The 18,208-nt window shown below is 51.8% G+C and overlaps 5 protein-coding genes across 5 annotated transcripts; 2 read left to right on the top strand and 3 right to left on the bottom strand.

The window, feature by feature from the left end:
* Positions 1–1,664: 1,664 nt before the first annotated feature.
* On the bottom strand, positions 1,665–4,635 carry N7477_008039 (putative cytokinesis regulator (Byr4); the record flags this gene model as incomplete). The annotated part of the gene is made up of 4 exons (XM_056969702.1): positions 1,665–2,018; positions 2,078–3,181; positions 3,234–3,398; positions 3,475–4,635. The coding sequence occupies 4 exons, from the start codon at positions 4,633–4,635 to the stop codon at positions 1,665–1,667; spliced, it is 2,784 nt and encodes a 927-aa protein (XP_056819734.1).
* A 589-nt stretch (positions 4,636–5,224) lies between these two features.
* N7477_008038 (uncharacterized protein) lies at positions 5,225–6,478 on the top strand (the record flags this gene model as incomplete). The annotated part of the gene is made up of 4 exons (XM_056969701.1): positions 5,225–5,366; positions 5,417–5,625; positions 5,730–6,036; positions 6,093–6,478. 4 exons carry the CDS (start codon positions 5,225–5,227, stop codon positions 6,476–6,478), a joined length of 1,044 nt encoding a protein of 347 aa, XP_056819733.1.
* A 420-nt stretch (positions 6,479–6,898) lies between these two features.
* N7477_008037 (putative NADH-ubiquinone oxidoreductase, subunit G) lies at positions 6,899–9,454 on the bottom strand (the record flags this gene model as incomplete). Its single annotated transcript, XM_056969700.1, has 7 exons — positions 6,899–7,001; positions 7,071–8,952; positions 9,016–9,038; positions 9,097–9,111; positions 9,170–9,221; positions 9,274–9,297; positions 9,349–9,454. 7 exons carry the CDS (start codon positions 9,452–9,454, stop codon positions 6,899–6,901), a joined length of 2,205 nt encoding a protein of 734 aa, XP_056819732.1.
* Positions 9,455–10,157: 703 nt separating this feature from the next.
* Positions 10,158–11,884, bottom strand: N7477_008036 (putative ER to Golgi transport protein (Sly41); the record flags this gene model as incomplete). The annotated part of the gene is made up of 3 exons (XM_056969699.1): positions 10,158–11,426; positions 11,491–11,665; positions 11,733–11,884. 3 exons carry the CDS (start codon positions 11,882–11,884, stop codon positions 10,158–10,160), a joined length of 1,596 nt encoding a protein of 531 aa, XP_056819731.1.
* A 3,317-nt stretch (positions 11,885–15,201) lies between these two features.
* On the top strand, positions 15,202–18,070 carry N7477_008035 (Pumilio-family RNA binding repeat-containing protein; the record flags this gene model as incomplete). Its single annotated transcript, XM_056969698.1, has 8 exons — positions 15,202–15,321; positions 15,352–15,402; positions 15,456–15,494; positions 15,553–16,581; positions 16,628–17,254; positions 17,365–17,644; positions 17,696–17,786; positions 17,854–18,070. 8 exons carry the CDS (start codon positions 15,202–15,204, stop codon positions 18,068–18,070), a joined length of 2,454 nt encoding a protein of 817 aa, XP_056819730.1.
* Positions 18,071–18,208: the final 138 nt, after the last annotated feature.

Raw genomic sequence — 18,208 nt, 5'->3', positions numbered from 1 at the left:
CCACGGTGGCAGGCGAGTCGAGCAAAGCTCTGTAAGGTACAGCGTGAAGGGTATTACCCAAGCTTGCAGGGAAGATAGTGGCCTGGGTGCCGCCCAAGAAAAAGAAAAAAGAAAAAAAAAAAAACCCCCTTCCCGCCAGAAAAGGAAAAGGAAAAGAAAAGAAAAGAAAAAGATGGTAAAACGAAAGGGACTAGGGTTCGTGGTCGAATTCTTTTCGACCTACCGAAACGTTTGAAGCGTAAAGGCAGACTGCTATGACAGCGCACACAAGCAATTGGGATACGAATTCTTGCCCCGATGCCCGGCGCCACCACTTTAGCTCATGGAAAGCCACGTTGAGTCAGTCGAGGCCACCTATGAGAGAACGTAGGGGACCATCCGCTAAAATGACGCCGAAATAGGCACAGGGGGAAAGAGACTGATCTCCCCGACCTGCAAATTGCGCGGAACAATTCTGGGCGCCGGTTTCGCCCCGAAAAAATATCTAGGAGGCGATCACCTAGGGCTTTGTGTCTGCAGGTTTGCCTCCGTCAAACAAAAGTCGGGCTGGAGATTGCTCCGGCGAACGTCCAAACATGCACGTAGCCGTGGCCGTAAGGAACATGGGTTTGGAGAGATTCACCACTCCAGGGCAACCCTCGTGCTGCAAAGGTGTGAGTCGCAAGTGAGATGAGCACGAATGGGCCGAAGGACGAGTAAGCGCCTCTCGCAGTGTCTCACAGGTCTCCTCTTCGCCTCGGTCGAGGTGCTGTCAAGGAGCTCTGGCGAGGCGTGCCCTTGACGTGGCGTTTGAGAGGCCGATTTGGATTGGTCTCCGTTGATGGACAATCAATGCAGTATGCGGGATGGCAGGATTGCATGCGTTTGGCTCATCCGCGACAGGTGATACACAGTGTTCGATGGACTTGGCATCGGACTCTCGCATCGCTGTCAGTCCGGACCAGTCGTCAACCAAAAAGGGGGACGCTCGAAGGCTTCGGAGCGTCATACAATCTATCACCCGGTGTCACTCTGCTGCTTCCCGATCATGATGAGTGAGCCAAATCCCCGGAGAGGGCCTTTCCTTTCTCATTCTCTCTTTGCATCTAATTAACCCCTGGAAGCCCCGACTCCGAGGCGTTTCGGATCCGTCTGGAAGAGAGGGTGAGGGGGAGTGCTCGAGGATTGCCCCGGAGGGCGGTGCTGCATGGATCTTCCCTGTTGGTGGGATGTCAACGATGTACGAAGCCTGAGCCCGAGGAGAAATATTGGCAAGGTGGGAAGGGAGACCAAGGAAGGCTAACAGAAGAGAAGGAAAAAAGGATACCTCGCAATCCCCCATCTCACAATTTTATTAGGTTCAACTTATGTACTAAAATCCAAATAAAAAATATAGTTACAAAACAAAACAGGCTACCTTGAACCGTCCAAGCATTCGTACAGGCCGGTCTCATTACGGCCAACCAAGAGAAACCGGGAAGCGAAGAAAGAAGATAAAAAGAGAAAGGGTAAAAACAAAAGGTCTTCGCATCATAAAGGTCGTGTATCCATGCTCCTTCGCAAGCTCCACTTCACTGCCAAGGGCAGCCGCACGGATGTCATGATGTATGTCATAATTTGTGGCAAAAGCGAAGTTCCGAGAGACTCCCCTTGCAAGTTCGGGTTCGCAAGAGACACGAGGAGCCCTAGGCCGCGAGATATCCGGTGTCATCGGCCACTAGGTCACGAATGGTCCATCGCCAAGGGGCACCGCGGTCTCCGTGATCAGACTCAATCCACCTATCCACCTTCCGCCTCCACTTCTCCTCCTCGGCCCGTTGTCGTCGAATGAACTCCGGGCCGACATCGAATTCTTCCGTAATAGGGCCTTCGTCAGAGGACTCGCCGGCACTCGGATCTTCGCCGACGGTATGAGCCTTGAAGTCGTCCAGTGCTCCGGATGTTCGCCCTGTAGTCCCAACAGTCTTGTCTTCTAAATCATCCAAGCCGGCGAAAACGTCATCTTCGTCCTCGAGCATGACTCCGTCTTGGTTCCCAGCCTATGGGATGCTGCTTTAAGCCAACACATGCGGTGCGGATCGAATATCATTTCGCCGACTGCCTGAACATTTTGCATGGTACCGACATTAGTGATGAGAGCCGGAGCAGGCTTAGGTGATTTGGGGCCCTTAGAAATTTCAAAATTTTGCACCGAATTCTCATTGCCCTCCCAGAGGAAAGTTGCCGGGTTATATCGCATGCCCCCCACAGATTTGGACTCCTGTACCCCGGATCCTATGGGCTTGATTAAATGAGGTTTTGATGTTAATTTTGTCGTGGGCCTGGGTTTCCGGCTCCGAACAGGGGCTGAGTTCGGGGATATACGCGTAATAGGATGCGCTTTCCAATTGGAGTTGAAAGAAGCAAGCGGATTGGAGTCGCGGCTCTTGGAAGTCATGGAGGCAATGCGTTGCTCCCTCGCATTGCGGGATGCATTGGTGTCGCGAGCGAACCTTGGAGTTGGGTTCGACCTGGATGTTGAAGGTGGTGTGCAGGATAGAGTTGGAGAATCAATGGGCGGAGTAATACGGCTCTGACTGAGTCTGGTTCGCACAGATCTTGGAGCGCCTTTGCCGGCAGGGTTCTTGACAAACTTGCTTTCGGTAGAGGTGGATGTAGGCAAATCGTCAAATGATTCCAACTCAGTGCCATCGCCAAAATTCCGTCGTTTGGCAGGTCGAGTAAGTGTGCGCTTTGCTGTTGGGCTGCTGGTTTCTGTGCCGGGGTCACCGAAGCCAAGACGGAGAGCCTCGGGGCGAGTCGACCGCGACAGACGAATCAAAGCGCCCTGCGGACTGAGGAGACCACCAGAGCCGTCTGAGTTGATGCGGCGGGAAGAGTGGTAGCTTCTCACACCGGTGTGATGGGACTGTCGCTCTCTTGATCCTGGCTGAAGAGCCGGCGCTTGTGCTCGACGGCTGGTCACCAAAGACCTTTCCTCGTGGGAGATGCGCTCAACCGGAGTCTTAGGTCTCTTGAAGGGGACTGGACGAACGGGCTCATCCGGGTGAGAAGATGATCGTTGGGAGGACTGGGCCAATGTGATTCCGCCCCACCCCGTACGACGGGCATAGATCGTTTCGTTCGGAGATGTCTGCTGGGTGCATTGGACTCTCCAGCTGCCACAGAATCTACGGAAGCCCGCTGACCGATGATCCGCCGGCTGGAAGTCAGTGGCGTTGGGGATATCGAAGGTGTTTCAGTTGCCGGCACACTAGAGATGGACGATTGAGCTGAATGTCCGAGTCGGGATTGTGATCTTCGGAATTTGGAAAGCGGTGCGCCACTTTCGGATACAGTTTCGAGATGGGTGGAATGAGTTCGGTCATGACCAGATAAACGTGGGATTCGAGTTCGCGGAGAATCCGAAGTGTTTGCGACTGGTCCGTTGGTAAAGGTTAAGGTTGTTGCGGGCCGATGTGTGGGACTTGCTGGCCATTCTGTCTTACATTTGACGTTGGGATTCAGTGACAACTTCCCCGAGGCGAATGCTCTGCCATTGTCGACCTCGATTCCAGAGAAGAAGTCGTCTGCATCCCGGGGATGCGATGCGTCTTGACTGTCCCCCGCCGTGATTGGAACATCTGCAGCCTGACTGTCATGTCGTTTCTTGAGAGAGGCATTGAAGTCCACAGGCCCGTTAGGGAATACGAGACCGTCCAGTCCATCATCCTCGCTTTCCCCAGTGATACAGCTGGAGACACTGGGGCTTGCAATAGACATGGTGGAGCTTGGAACTGAACGTCCATCTCGTGCGGTACCACCAACTCGCACACCTATGCTACCTTCAGACCATTCAAAGTCAAAGTCTTCTAGAGTAGGGCTGGAATCACCAGCATAATCCTTTCGGCGGGCCAGCTGAAGAGGTCTATGGTCAGGAGGTAGTTCGAGGTCTTGATCAAAGTCATCATCTTCCCGTTTCACGGCGAGACCTCCACTGGTAGCGGTAACTACCGATTTTCGCGGAGATCGAGGCATCGGAGCTTTGATAGTGGGGGCGTCATGGTAGACTGGCGTATCTTCCCCATCCTGGAAATCATCTAGAGTTGCTAATGCAGACTGCAAGTGCGTTGAGATATTTTCGTTCCAGGATGGCGAGGCCGTAGACTTCACGGGACTTGTGGCGACAGAGCTGATCTGCTGTAGGGTATCTGGAAAGAGCGAGTCCTGGGGCATTCTGAGCTCCAATACTGCGTCCGGCCCCGGGAGCTCCACCTCATCCGACCAGTCATCAACGAATGTTCTATTTGTCTTCCGAGCTGACAAGCGCTTGATAGCACCACCCAGAAGAGCAGAACTTGGGATATCCGCAGGTAAGGGAATCCCAGCATTTTTGGCCGAGGCAAGAGCTTCTTCCTTGGATAATTCATCATTATCGGGCAAAAGAACCTGCCAATCCTCATCTCCAGCATTGGACTCAAGATCCGAGCGGGCAGACCGCCGAGATGATATGGAATCACGATGTCCGGACGGCCGAACCGAAGAGGTGGCAATAGATCCGGCACTAGACGCAGTACGAAACTGAATAGCATCATTGAGTTGCAAGTCATCGTCGTCATCCCAGCATTCGATTGTCTCGTCCATATTTGGTCTACGTAGGGTCATGAGCGAATCCATGGTGAGCGTGTCAAAAGAGTAAGACGCGAGTAACTTTGGCAATCGGTCTGATCGCTTAGACGAGGATCAGGTAGCAGCGGCACTTCGCAACATTGATACTGGACAAGGGAGGAGGATGAACGTCATTCCGTGTCAACGAGGAGTCGTGTAGTCGTCCAGCCGGGTAAGGGGTAATTGTGTAAAGCGTCTCTCATGTGTCCGAAATATGCAGGCAGCGGGAGGATAAGTAAAATAACGGGGAACAAGGACAACAGAGCAAAGTGAAGGGTATCACTCCATGTCAAGAAGGAGACTTGAGGCTGAAGCGGAGGCTGGACGAGATTCCTCGTGGAGGGAACGTGCTTTAAGTGGGGACATTCAGTCTCGAATTATCGGACTTGGGGGACCATTCTAGCCAGGGCAACACTTCATTCAGACTGGAGCCTAGTGTCATGTGTATGGCTTCTAGCTTCTAGCCTCTAGTGTCTCATCTCTGTCTTGATGAATTCTTGAATGGTCTCAACATTTTCCTAGGGGCTCCCGTCGCCGTTGCCATCATCAACGTCACCTGAAGCTCAATCTCGACTCCCGAACCTACTGGATTTGCAAGATGACGCTGCCACGAGTCTTGCGAATCGCCCGATCCGATTTGCAAGATGCCTTTGTCCTCATACATGTCGTCAAGAACGGGCCCGACACGCTCGACTTGGCTCTCACTGCTACGGAAGGAGAGTGCCCCTACGTAACCTCGGGTAAGGCTTCGTCAAATTAGAAGATCAAACCAGCTATTGACAAGATATAGTCAGAAAATCTTGCATCAGAGACCTTCGTGTAAAGAACTACCAAGGGTCAGAGGAAGAGTGGATTCGGATTATTTCCCACGTCCTTGGCCAACCCATCGATTCTGACGAGCTGACCTCGGTCGTGATTGAAACATCCGCCAGCATCTCTGGCTCTGGTGATGAGAGGGAAATGATCATCACTATCCGAAACAGAGTCCAGTCTATCACGGTACATGACCAAGACATCTCTTTGCCCCTCTCGCACTCCCTCTCTCACTCTCACTCATACGCACATACACTCTCCATCTCTGTCCCTGTCTAACATGTTTCCAGCAACGACTTGGTACTCTCGTTCTGAAAAAGGATGAAGAACAGGCCATTGAACTTTTTGAATGGTCAGCGGTGGCTGTATCCAGAGCAGATGAGCTGGAGCAACAAGTCACCACATTGTCTGGCCACTACCGTGTTGCCGAAGATACAATTAAAAAACTGAACGAGCAACTAGAGGAACTCCTACGAGCTAAGAATCATCATGAAACCCAACTGGTGGCAAACTTTGCTCAGCTGTTGAATGAGAAAAAGCTGAAAGTTCGCAATCAGCAGCGACTACTTGCATCTGCCACGGTGGATCTAGCGAAAGGTAGGATCTTATTCTTGGACATCGGCCTGCCACTAAAATCATCGTACTTGTACCAGTTTCCGAAATTCAAGCCGCCGCCGGGAACCTCGCCCACGCCACTGAAATTCACCATGCGGGAAAACGCCCTGCGCTTGAGATGGAACAGACGGACGAAGAGTCAGACCAGGGCTTTGAACAAATGGAAGTTGATGAAACCAGAGTTGGTGACGGCTCTCAGCTGGAAGAGGACACCGATCAAGCTACAGAAGAGGACAGCGACCATGAAGAACGATTATCGCCGCAGCTGCATTTGATGAAACCGATGGCACAGATCGAAGCATTGACACAGCAAAACAGTGCGAGGACAGCGCCTCCCCTCAGAGAGCTTCCCTTTGTCAGAAGAGAACAGCCAAAGGAAGATGCGGAGGAGACAGCTGGGGCAACAGACGACGACGAGCTATGAGAAGCTCCTGGTCCAAGCAATTCACGGACTAGTAACTCCAAGTTTCGCACGGTTTGGAGCATAACCCATGACCGGCAGGGAAAACTCTGCAGCTGTCAGCAGCTATCCCTCACTTGTGATATTAAATAGTAATATGCATGAGTGAAGTTATTCTCCGACGTGGAATTGCAAATTTGAGGGTTCTCAATATTTTTATGTACAAGTCAACCCCGACCGATCATTCCCGGGTGACACCGGAGAAAGGACGAAGGAGGCTGACCACAGAAACCGGAGGAAACGGCGTTCGAGATGATGGAGAAAGCAGAAAATGGATAGGAAACGGTACATCAAAGGGAGGTTTAATGTGATACAAATGACAACGCCTTGCAACCATTAGACAAAACATAGAATCGGTCAACCGCCCATGAGGGAACCCATGGTTTAGCCGTACAACGCCTGCGGAGACATTTCTCCGGCGGCCATAAAGTTGGTCTCGGGGTTGCCGGTAGCTTTGGAGGCTGAGCAACGGGCCATGGTGGGTGAGCTAAAGATAGAAGTCAGTCATCTTCAAGTTCATCAACGGATAAGAAAAGCATGGCATTAGAAAACAAACCTTCTAGAAATCGAATCGGTGAAGAAGAAGTCCTCAATGACCTTCTTGAAAGGAGCTCCAGTGATGGAAGCACCCTTGTTCTGGTCGGCCAGCTGCACCTTGCTCAATGCGCCGACAGAAGTGGACTCAACAACATCGTAGCGGCGCATCACAGGGCTGATGTCCTCCATACGATCGCGGAGAGCCTCGATATCATCATAGGGGAGAGGAACTCCAAGGAACTCGCTAGTAGCACGAATGATCTTCCAGTCATCACGCGCGGCGCCGGGCAGCGATGTGGCCGCGCGAGTGATCTGAACACGGCCCTCAGTGTTGATGTAAGTGGCAGACTTCTCAGTGTAGGCGGCACCAGGGAGAACAACGTCGGCGAGCTGAGCGCCTCGGTCGCCGTGATGACCCTGATAGACAACAAAGGCATCCTTAGGGATGTCGCTCTGCGCAACCTCATCCGCACCCAAGAGCCAGATCATCTTGGGAGTAGTCCGGGCAACCTCGGGGGAAGGGGCAGTGAATCCTACTTCGTAAGCGCCGGCCCGAGAAGCGGCACGCTGCAAAACGTTGTAACCTTGCCACTCGGGAGCGTTGAAGGTGCTGGTGTGCTTCTCTACAAAGCTCCCAACCGCCTCGAAGATGGCCTTTGCGTCGGGGTGCTCCGCGGCTGCACTACCTACAACGATCATGGGGCGCTGAGCAGCGCCGAGCTTCTTACCGAACTCTCCAGCCAAGGCAGTCTTGAGAGCAGACACATCAGCACCCAAGTGCTCATAGTCGAAGGTGCTTTCAAAGTTTTCACCGACAAGGCCGATTTCCAGGTCAGACCGCAAATACTGCTTGCGGATGCGAGCATTGAGAACAGCGGCCTCGTGACGGGGGTTGGTAGCAATAAGTAAGATAGCATCCGCTTCCTCAATGCCGTAGATCTTTGAGTTGAACAGGTAGTTGGAGCGAACATCAATGCCGTGCGCAATGGGAGCGCCACCGCCGGGTTGGTCAAGAGCAAGGTTGTCCGAGCCCAGCTTGTTGGCCATATCCTTCATGGCGACCAGCGATTCGGCATCCACTAAGTGCCCAGCAATCGCCTTGAACTCGTTGGGTTGCAACTGCAGCTTCTGCTGGGCGGCCGAGATCTCTACTAAGGCCTGCTCCCAGGTCGCGGGAACAAACTTGCCATCGCGACGAATCAGGGGGGTAGTAAGACGTTGAGTCTTCAAGCCATCGCAAGCGAATCGCGATTTGTCATTAATCCATTCCTCGTTAATGTCGTCGTTCAGTCGCGGAAGAATCCGCATGACTTCCATACCCCGGCTATCAATTCGAATGTTGGAGCCCAGCGCGTCGAGGACATCGATCGACTCGGTGTGCTTCAGCTCCCATGGGCGAGCACGGAAGGCATAGGGCTTTGATGTCAGGGCGCCGACAGGACATAGATCAATGATGTTACCCGACATTTCGGAGTTCAAATTCTGCTCCAGATAGGTTCCGATCTGCATGTCGTTTCCTCGGCCGGCGGTTCCCAGCTCAGGCGCACCCGCGACGTCGTTCATGAATCGAACGCAGCGAGTGCAATGGATACAACGATTCATCGAAGTTTTGACCAGAGGGCCAATGTTTTTATCCTCCACAGCACGCTTGCCAGCGGTTTCATGGAACCTTCCACGATCGGCACCGTAACGCATCGACTGATCCTGGAGATCACACTCTCCTCCCTGGTCGCAAACAGGGCAATCAAGAGGGTGGTTGGCAAGGAGGAACTCCGTCACACCCTCTCGCGCCTTGTGAACCAACGGCGAATTCGTCTTCACGACCATTCCGGGCTGAACGGGCCAGGCACACGAGGCCACAGGTTTCGGGGCTCGTTCGACTTCGACGAGACACATACGACCTAGAGCAATAAGTTAGCACGATCTAGGCCTGGGATAGGGTCGAGAAGGCGGCTGGCACGAACAGTTTCCTGCAATCAACAGTTTTCTTGATGGCTGAGCGTTAGCAAGGGGAATGACCGGAATAGTCGGTGATGGTAACGTACTCGTGATAGCAGTATCTTTCAATAGGGTCAGTACTAATGAGTCCATGGCTTGAGTTTGCAACAGATATCATACCTGGGGATAGTTGCTCCGGCTTTTTCGCAAGCCTGGATGAGAGCCGAACCGGCTTCGGCGGATATTAGCAACAACCAATTGCACGAGTCAAGCACGAGTCTTACCTTCCACAGAGATCTTCTTGCCATCTATAGCATAAAGTCAGCATATCTCGGTTTGACTGAAGGATTTAGACGTACCAATGGTGAGTTCGACCTCGGCCGCGCGAGGGGCCGTTGTAGCGAAGGCCCGGGCCCTGGGGACCCGAAGAGACCGGGCGGCCGCACGAAACAGCTGCGGCCGCATAATTGTCGCGACTGTAGATGAAGGAGGGGAGGGGAATATGGGAAGATGGGGTTGGGAGAGGGGGGCAAGTCTTGAGGAGAAGGAGCTGTTCAAAGTTGGAATCTGCCGGGTCACATGATGAAATCCTGGGATTGCTGACCATTGGCGGCGCTGACTAAGATGAACTCACAAATTGCTTCGCGCGGATTGGCGGATGGACTCGGCTACGCGGAAGAACAGATAATCCGGTCCGCAGGTCAAAAGCACACCGCGCTCCGTCCCCCCTTTACATTCTCTATCTCATTTCAAGGACATGATTTATTGTAGGAAGCAGGGCTTTTATTCCCTGCTTCCTCTGCAACGTTGTCCAAGAGCAGACTTGCACCGAGCTGGAGCAGTCAAGGGTCTCGCCCGATTATGACAATGTTCTTTACTGACGGTAGCTACATTTCTCCAACGTCTCACGTTCTTGCTTGGGTCAAAAACTGGAAGCATCCTACATACCCCTTATTTCGTCACTCCCAGCCAACTCCCTGCGCCTAGAAAATACGGGCTAGTCAGCTGGGGAATTGCGACCCAGACAAGGAGTTTTCGCTCAAAAAAATCTTTGGAAAAAAGGAGGAAAGAATAAAGGAAAAATAAAATGAACCTCAAAACGCCCCCATGTTTCATGATATAGTACAGAAACGTTCATCCGTCCTGGGAAAAGCTGCAGAGAACGATATCATGCAGCCGCTGGGGAATCTCTGGGTTGCCACGTTGATTCTTGCTTGGTTCCGGGCAACCAATTTCGAGAGACACTGGCGCCTCGAGGTCTCATACGTCCCGGTTCGTCATCCTCCTTCTTTGGGCCATTGTATACGTAAGGGCTGTTGGATGTAGACCCTTCAAACGACCTGCCACCAGGGAAAGCGTAACCATTTGAATCCCAAGCCTTGCCGGAGTGCTTCACATTTGTTGGCAAGATAGACTGTCGGGCGCGGAAATGGTCTGCATTTGCTCGTTTATCAGCCACGTCGTCGTGGCTGTTGCGATCATATAGATAAAGACCCAAGAAAGTAAGGCCGATACCGAAAGCCTGAATGGGGGTTGTTGAGCTTCCAAACCACACAATCGCGACCACAATAACGAACACCCGCTTAACCAAAGAGGCGACCGAGTATGACACCGGAGAGATCATGGACAGCAGCACAAAAGCGAGGATATTCTGCGCAAAGTGCGAAACGCCGTTGAAGATGAACTCAACCACCAAGGCACCGTGGTCCAGAGAATCCTGCTTTTCTGATAGAGAAATAACGCCGTCCTTGATCAAGTCAGCCACTAACGGATACCCTTCACTGACAAACCAGATTGGCAGGGTAAGGAAAAAAGCAAGCCCGGAGCAATAACAAAGCAGGTTGAGCTTATCTAATTTTCGTCGGGTTGGACGTGACGCGTCAGTCTCAGAACGCTCCGCCTCATTGAAGAGCTTCTTGGAGAATATGTTCTGGGACACAAAGACGATCGCAGCGAAGAAAGCGCAGAGAATCCCAAAAAGATTTGTAGACGCCCCAGTAGAACACGCAAGCATAACTCCGAGGGTAAGCGGAATCAACGACAAATACGTTGCCCTTGCGTATCGAATGCGAAACAAAACTCGGTAGGCGAGAACGGTGAATAAAGGCGAGAGGCCCTTGATCGTGTGAACCAGTGACACGGGAATCTTGGAGGTGGCCATCGAGCTAAGGATATGCCCGGCAAGTTGGAAGACGGCCAGAGGCAAAGCAGTAGAGATCACGTCGCGAGACGGGTATCGAATGCCATGATTGAGGATGGGCACGCTTTGGCGCAGCCAAGGGATTACCGTGGACAAGTATACCAGCAGCAGACACCATATTGAAACGAAGGCGAATTGTATGATGGTCAATGTGATAGGCATCGGAAGAGCATTCAGAATGGATTTCGAGGACGTATTGGTCAGGGCGGACGTAAAGTACCAGACAAGGCAGAGACCCTAAACAACAAGCCTAGTCAGCAAACCATTCGTGACGACACAATATCGGTCTTCTGCGACATACAATCAGGCGATAAGACACTGGCGCTCGAAGTGCCTCCGCAAGTTCCTGGGCGTTGGCACTAACGCTGCCGTTGCGTGTCCGAATTGTTGTGATGGCCTCGCTGATACTCTTCCGCGGCCGATGTTTGAGAAATTCTCGCGGATCCATTGGCGTGTTCTCGCGAGTAGAAGGCCGACTTTCGAGGCTCCCATGGTTCGCCGGAAGCGTATTTGACAGAGGGGCTTGCATTGGGGCGAGTCGACCCCGCGGCGGCGTCAAATGTCTCTTCGTAGGGAGGGAACTGATCGATGGGACTGCCCGTGGGTTGTGAGATCGACGTCTTGGTTGGGACTTGCAGTTCGTTTTGCCTGATCGATGCCCGTCGTCCATGACCAGTCACTGTAGTTGTGGCCATCCTCCAAGGCACGAAGCGTCTCCCTGGTAGACGTTGATACTCTCGCACTGTCCCTGTCTCAACCTGTCTCTATCTCAGGTTGTCTAGTTCGCAGCACACCACGCGTCAAGACTGCTGGTTTCATCCACCCGAGAAATGCGGGAGAAAGAGCTTGTGGGGGCGTTTACAGGGTCGAATTAATGCGCGAAGTGGTTCGCCTTGTTGCGCAGACGGAACTAGGGGACGACTTGCAGCTTAGATTGCCGATGACGAATCTCCTGGAGCGAATGAGCGTCGAGAACGGCGGACACACGGAAGGCGAGACACCAGTGGACAGAAGCGGGACAGTGCACACTAACAGAACCGGGGAGACGAAACGAATAGGGGGGTTGAAAGGGAAATTGGAGGTTGACTGGCCCCATCTATGGGCGATTTGCAGGGTGCGACCGCCACCGGCCGTTACATTACAGGATACCATCTCGATACCGCGGAGGGCGCCGAGCAATCGGCGCGAACGGGATCACATATGTCCCAAATCAAGCCAGAGAGATTGTCTACGGCAGTGTTTCTATGCTTGATGGCAGCCCGCTCTCTCGCCTATGGATCAACTCTTGCGCCGTATTCTATCTATAGACGTATCCGTCAGGTACAGCATCACGTGATATGAAGCCCCAACTCTGGCGCCGTCCTGTCTCTGTACTCCACTTGAGTCCGAACTGGGTGTGCCGAACACAGGTATCATCGTCGATGCTGGACGAACTGTGAATTGAGCATGCATCCACATTTCCCGTTGCTGGTGCTCGGGATCTCGCCAGTCACGTGTGTCTTTGTCGTGGCTCAGCTTCTCTCGAGGCGCTCTTCGTCGCCCAATCGACTCGGTCTCGCCGGAGAATTTCTATCGGATCGATGGGACATCCTTGGCCCGTTTCAGCTCGCTATTAGAGGTTGATTAATTTCAAGCAGCACATATGACAGAACTGATGAGAAGTTGAAGTTTGACTTTAGTCAGAGGCGAGACCGATCATCAGGTGGATGCTGCCGAGACATCTTTTGTTAGCGCTTTCGGCGTCAATGCGACTGTCCAGTGAAATTGTTCTCATATGTATATACATATTAATGCGTCGAACACCTCTAGAATTCTGACTGGACGAGGAGCATCACTTTGGTGGTGATTTGTTTCAGTGTTGCAAAGCTCCCGTCATCTTTCAAGCTTGGCCGGGGCTCCATCTATTGGACCTGAGACCTACTCGAGATGGGCAAGCTCTTAGTGCCCTATCTAACGTGACCGAGGCGGTGTTGGAAGCTTTACCCCGCGAGGAGCCCAGAATGATGTATCAAGGTAGTCTCTAGACATCGGGATAACTGAGGAAGACTAGGCGGCACCTGGGGCTCGATAAATTTCTAGGACGAGGCCGACTAGGTCCAGAGGAGTTCAGTCCATACATACGACACTTGTCCCCTTATGCACTTGGTGAACATTGCTAATGAGGTCTTCGCTCTGGTCTCGATATCAGGTGTCGAAAATGGAGCCTTTACGGTAGGCTGGACATCAATTTTGACACCTCAGTTTCGCCATATTTCTCACACTGGTGGTTATCCAGGCGGCTGACCATCAATTCTTACTTGATATCTCTCCCAATGCGCCTAGGAAGGTTTCAGATCCCAGGTGTTGATGTGAATATCGAGGAGAAATATCTCATGAAGTCACCGCGATTTTCCCTTCTTCACCCGTCGAGAACAGTCTCGTATGCTGTTCTTCGGTCTCCGCCTTTCGAACCGTATGGCCTACAGCCCAGCTGCCAGTGATCGTAAGTCTCCATGTCGCCGGGCTCGAAGCTGAGACTTTGCAGGCACGCGAGATGCTAGACTCAGCCTATGGTCCCTGTGCATCAATGCTATTTCCAAGCAGTGCCACGACCTCGAGCGATGATGACAGGCTGAAGTTCAGACAACTTATCAACTGCAGAATATCAGGTTATCTGATATATGGTGTCTGCGTGCATTCAGACTACTGCGACATCGTCTTCCAGGCTACTGTTTTAGTGGGCTATTTATATAAGGGAGCGCCCGAGGGATGACCCTGAAAGATACTATCGTGACCAGTCATCCCATGGAGGTAATACTTTCAATGGCCTCTGCATCATTGAAATTATTGCTAACCTGATGTATGGAATGTGCGTGAGTTTCATCGCTGAATGTTCTGAGGGGTAGATGATGTCCCCCACACAATGTGGCATTCTTCTGAGCCATTTCTCTCTTCCGTATTCTCAAAATTGAGGTAGACTGAGGGGCGACTTTGTAGAGTTACACCTGGCACATCAGCTTCAGCAACATGCATCACTTCCTCTTCTGTAACAGTTCAGCTTGATGAATATTCCCGGCACGACCCAGCCAGTTGGCGCAAACATGCCGGTCAAAGCGGACCGAGATCAGTGTCGGCAAAGATGGTGGCTAAAAGATGTCAGCAGCATTTGGGTGTGTCGACTGCCATCTACGGGGAGAGCAATCGTCAAAGACACGGGCGCTAGCATGGGGCGCTGGTTACATGTATTGATACCCAGGGTTCTTTCACGATCAAGATGAAGTCGCGGAGAGCCAGGAGCCTGGCCTTCCAGACGAATCGCCTAATCTGCTTCAGAGTTTTGGCGCGGTTTCCCAAACACAATGGAAGTGCTCGAACGGCCACGGCCCGGCTGATTCTTGAAATTCGTCAGAGTGGCAGTGAACACAGGGGATTTTTTTACCCCTCGAACCTCGAACTTCAATCGATTCTCCGTTCGTATTGACTATGATCGTTTGGTCATATCGCGAAAAAAAAAAGGTTTGCTTGTCGTGAGGCATGAATACCCATATGACACCAGGCTCGGGGCTGTATTTTTTTGGCCTCAGGAGGACCGAAGCTTGGATGGTCATCTAGGCCGTGGATCTAGCAAGTCTGTGTTCTGCCTCTCGTCTTGTACCGACTACAACGGGCTTGAGGTCACCAGACTACGTGGCGGTCAATAATCGGTGTCGTTGGCAAGACGCCGCGGGATTGCATGAGGCCTGTCATTCAACCCGATCGTGGCAGATCTCCTCAGTCTCCCACCATGGCACTGATGCGAGTATTGTAATCCTAGGCGTACCTTCCTGATATGCTACACTCCCCTGTTGTGGCTTCCGAGTATACTAGCTTACATTCACCTTCCTCCCATCTGCCTTTTCTTCCTCTTTCCCCTTCCCTCCTGATATCTCCCATCTCTACAGCATTCTTTGCCGATCTCAATGTGTCCTCTCTCTTTTTCTATGTGAGCTGCACCTGAAAGGCTTTACTAGCGTTCTTGCCCAAAACACTTGCCATGAGCCGGATGTCCGCTGTCGCCAGTCCGCCCAAATCTGCTCGCATTGGCAGAGAGGGCAAGGTCTTCTCGAAGGACGGTGCTGATCAACGGGATTTTTCAATTGGATGCGGGTTCTCGGTGAGTCGTGCAAGCTGAACTGTTGAAAAGGGACAGGGCACTCAGTTGCTTCGTGCTCTCAGGGTCATCACTGCTTCAGCAGTCGACAAAGCCCTTCTGATCATTCCTGGACATCTACTCATGAACTATCGCAGAGCTCTTCTGGTTCAGACACGAATCTCCCATCAAGCAAGGTCAGTTTTCTCAGACGCCATACCTGGGATACAAACGTGGGCGATCTTACAATCCTAGAAGCAGAAGCAAAAACATGGGAAGGTCGGATCGTTGATTGAAAAACCCTCAAAGGTCGAGAAAATGCAAATCAATGTGCCTTCTGATACAGTGCCATCGACTCATCCAGAGTCTGGTCAACCTGCCCATCCTTCGCGGTTCAGTCCCGCCATCGAATTCTCTCATGCAGATTATCCATGTGTCCAAGATAACAAGACAACAGAGCTCCTTCGACTCAAGCAGGAGCTTATGGCCGCCAATTCCAAAATCGCATTGCAGGAGCAAGAGCTCGCCCATACTCGTGTCATCGGGCATACCCTAGATCAGGCTTTAGGCCCTCCCTCCGAGGCAGATCTCGGCGGTCGTGAGATAACCGAACAAACCATCGCACATCTACAGAGTGCCTTCAATGCATCAAATCATCCATTCGGTCAGTTTCAAGACGCGTGGAATACACAAGATGACTCACAGTCCGATATTTCGGATGCGTTGTCTGCTGGAGCGTATCACCGCGCGCGGGGGCTTTGGAATCAGCAAGACCATGTCTCTTTCGGGATGGCCACCATCGAATCTTCTTTTGATAAGCAATATGATGACTTTACTCAGACATCTAACCCCATGACGCACGATCCAAGTCGACTGTGGGGTGGCTCTACGCATCCTACGTTTGCGACTCATGGACCGCTGCAATCATATCGGGTCCTTTCAGGACCCCCAGCCGGTAGGTATGGATTTGGTTCTCGATCTCCAGATGGACAAGCCCGATTTTTTCAAGACCCCACCTCTGGAGCACGTGGACCGGCCACGCAATCCAATCGGAGTGAAACTATTTTACCATCTCCAAGCACCGCGTTAAGTGGCTTTGTATCGGGGCCTCCTAGTGAGGCAGCTCCCAAGTCCCCCTCTTTGCCAACAGCCAGATTCTCAAGCGCTTTCCCACCAATTGGACTCTATTCCATGCCTCCATTTCATACTCGACCTGTTGCAACGACACTCTCTCCGACTGCTACGGAATTTACCACAAACGGAACCCCATGGGCAACTCCCTTGGTAAGTAAAACATTTAATCACTTAAGATACCAACTCACAAGCATAGGCCAGTGGAAGCTCCCTTCAAACCTACGTTTCGCCCCTTGAGCCCCTCAACTATCGGCGTCTTCTCGACAAAAACGTTTCGTGTGACTGGAAATATATTGTGGACAAGATAGTCTGCAACAACGACCAACAAGCATCTATTTTCCTGCAACAAAAACTGAAGATCGGCACGACTGAGCAGAACTACGACATTGTCGAGGCTATTGTCAGCCAGGCGTATTCACTGATGATCAATCGTTTCGGCAACTTTCTAGTTCAGCGCTGTTTTGAGCATGGAACCCCAGAGCAGGTTGTTGCCATTGCCAATGCAATCAAAGGTCACACGCTTAGTCTGAGCATGGATCCCTTTGGATGTCATGTTATCCAAAAAGCGTTCGACTGTGTGCCCGAAGAACACAAAGCTGTCATGGTCCACGAGCTTCTTTGCAGAATCCCGGAGACGGTGATTCATCGGTATGCATGCCATGTTTGGCAGAAGTTGTTCGAGCTACGATGGGGCGGTGAGCCGCCCCAGATTATGGTCAAGGTGAATGAAGCATTGCGCGGAATGTGGCATGAGGTGGCATTGGGTGAGACCGGAAGTCTGGTTGTCCAAAACATATTTGAGAACTGCGTGGAAGAGGAGAAGGTAAGAAAAGTCATACAGTGACAAGATATCCAATCCTTGCATTGCCCTGTGTTTGCCTTCGTTGGCAGGGGGCATAATATTGAATTAGAACGAGTGCTGACAGCGAGAAGCGGCTCGCCATTGAAGAAGTTCTAGGGAAGATCGACATCCTTGCACATGGTCAATTTGGCAACTGGTGCATTCAGCATATTTGTGAGCATGGCACTCCTCACGACAAAGGCCGCGCCATCGAGCATGTTCTTCATTTTGCCGTGGACTACAGCATGGACCAATTTGCATCCAAGATAGTCGAAAAATGTTTGAAAATCGGAGGCTCTGAGTTCCTGGATCGCTACCTCTCTCGAGTCTGCAGTGGCCGCGCTGATCGACCTCGAATGCCATTGATTGACAGTAAGCTTCAGAAGGGCTTTTTGTCCCTAAATTGTACTGACCGAGAAGCAGTCGCTGGAGATCAGTATGGTAACTACCTTATTCAATGGATTCTGATGAACGCCGCCACTCATCAGCGTGAAATCGTTGCCAGTCATGTTCGGTATGAGGCACTTGGCAATTTCGTAAATTTTGATGAATGATCATTTGGCTCATTTTTGCGCTCATAGGAAACACATGGTCTCTCTTCGCGGGTCTAAGTTTGGCTCTCGTGTCGCGATGCTCTGTTGCAATCCGTCTCATGCCACGCGCCCGGGTCCCGGAACCAGCATGCAGGCAGGTCGGTTCAATAACTTCAATGAGGAAAGAATCCCCTCAATTGGACAGAGCGGCGGCCGCCTCAACCGAGGCCATCAATGGGGCCCTGCTTACACGCCGTTTCGTTGAATTTACTCGGGCCGAAAGGTCGATCTTACGAGTTTGCACCAATTCAGATGGTCGAAACGAATATGAGACGAGAAGAAAACATGGTCAGATATCGAAAAGCCATGCCAAACGTTATCATTTGTATTGATTATCCTCACT

Source organism: Penicillium maclennaniae (assembly GCF_028827695.1).
Source record: "Penicillium maclennaniae strain IBT 15551 chromosome Unknown utg000007l:1.0-4884863.0:1.0-4888362.0, whole genome shotgun sequence".
NCBI classification, from domain to species: Eukaryota; Fungi; Ascomycota; class Eurotiomycetes; order Eurotiales; family Aspergillaceae; genus Penicillium; species Penicillium maclennaniae.
Note: the sequence above shows the minus strand (reverse complement) of the source record. Positions and strands in the feature narration are given on the sequence as shown.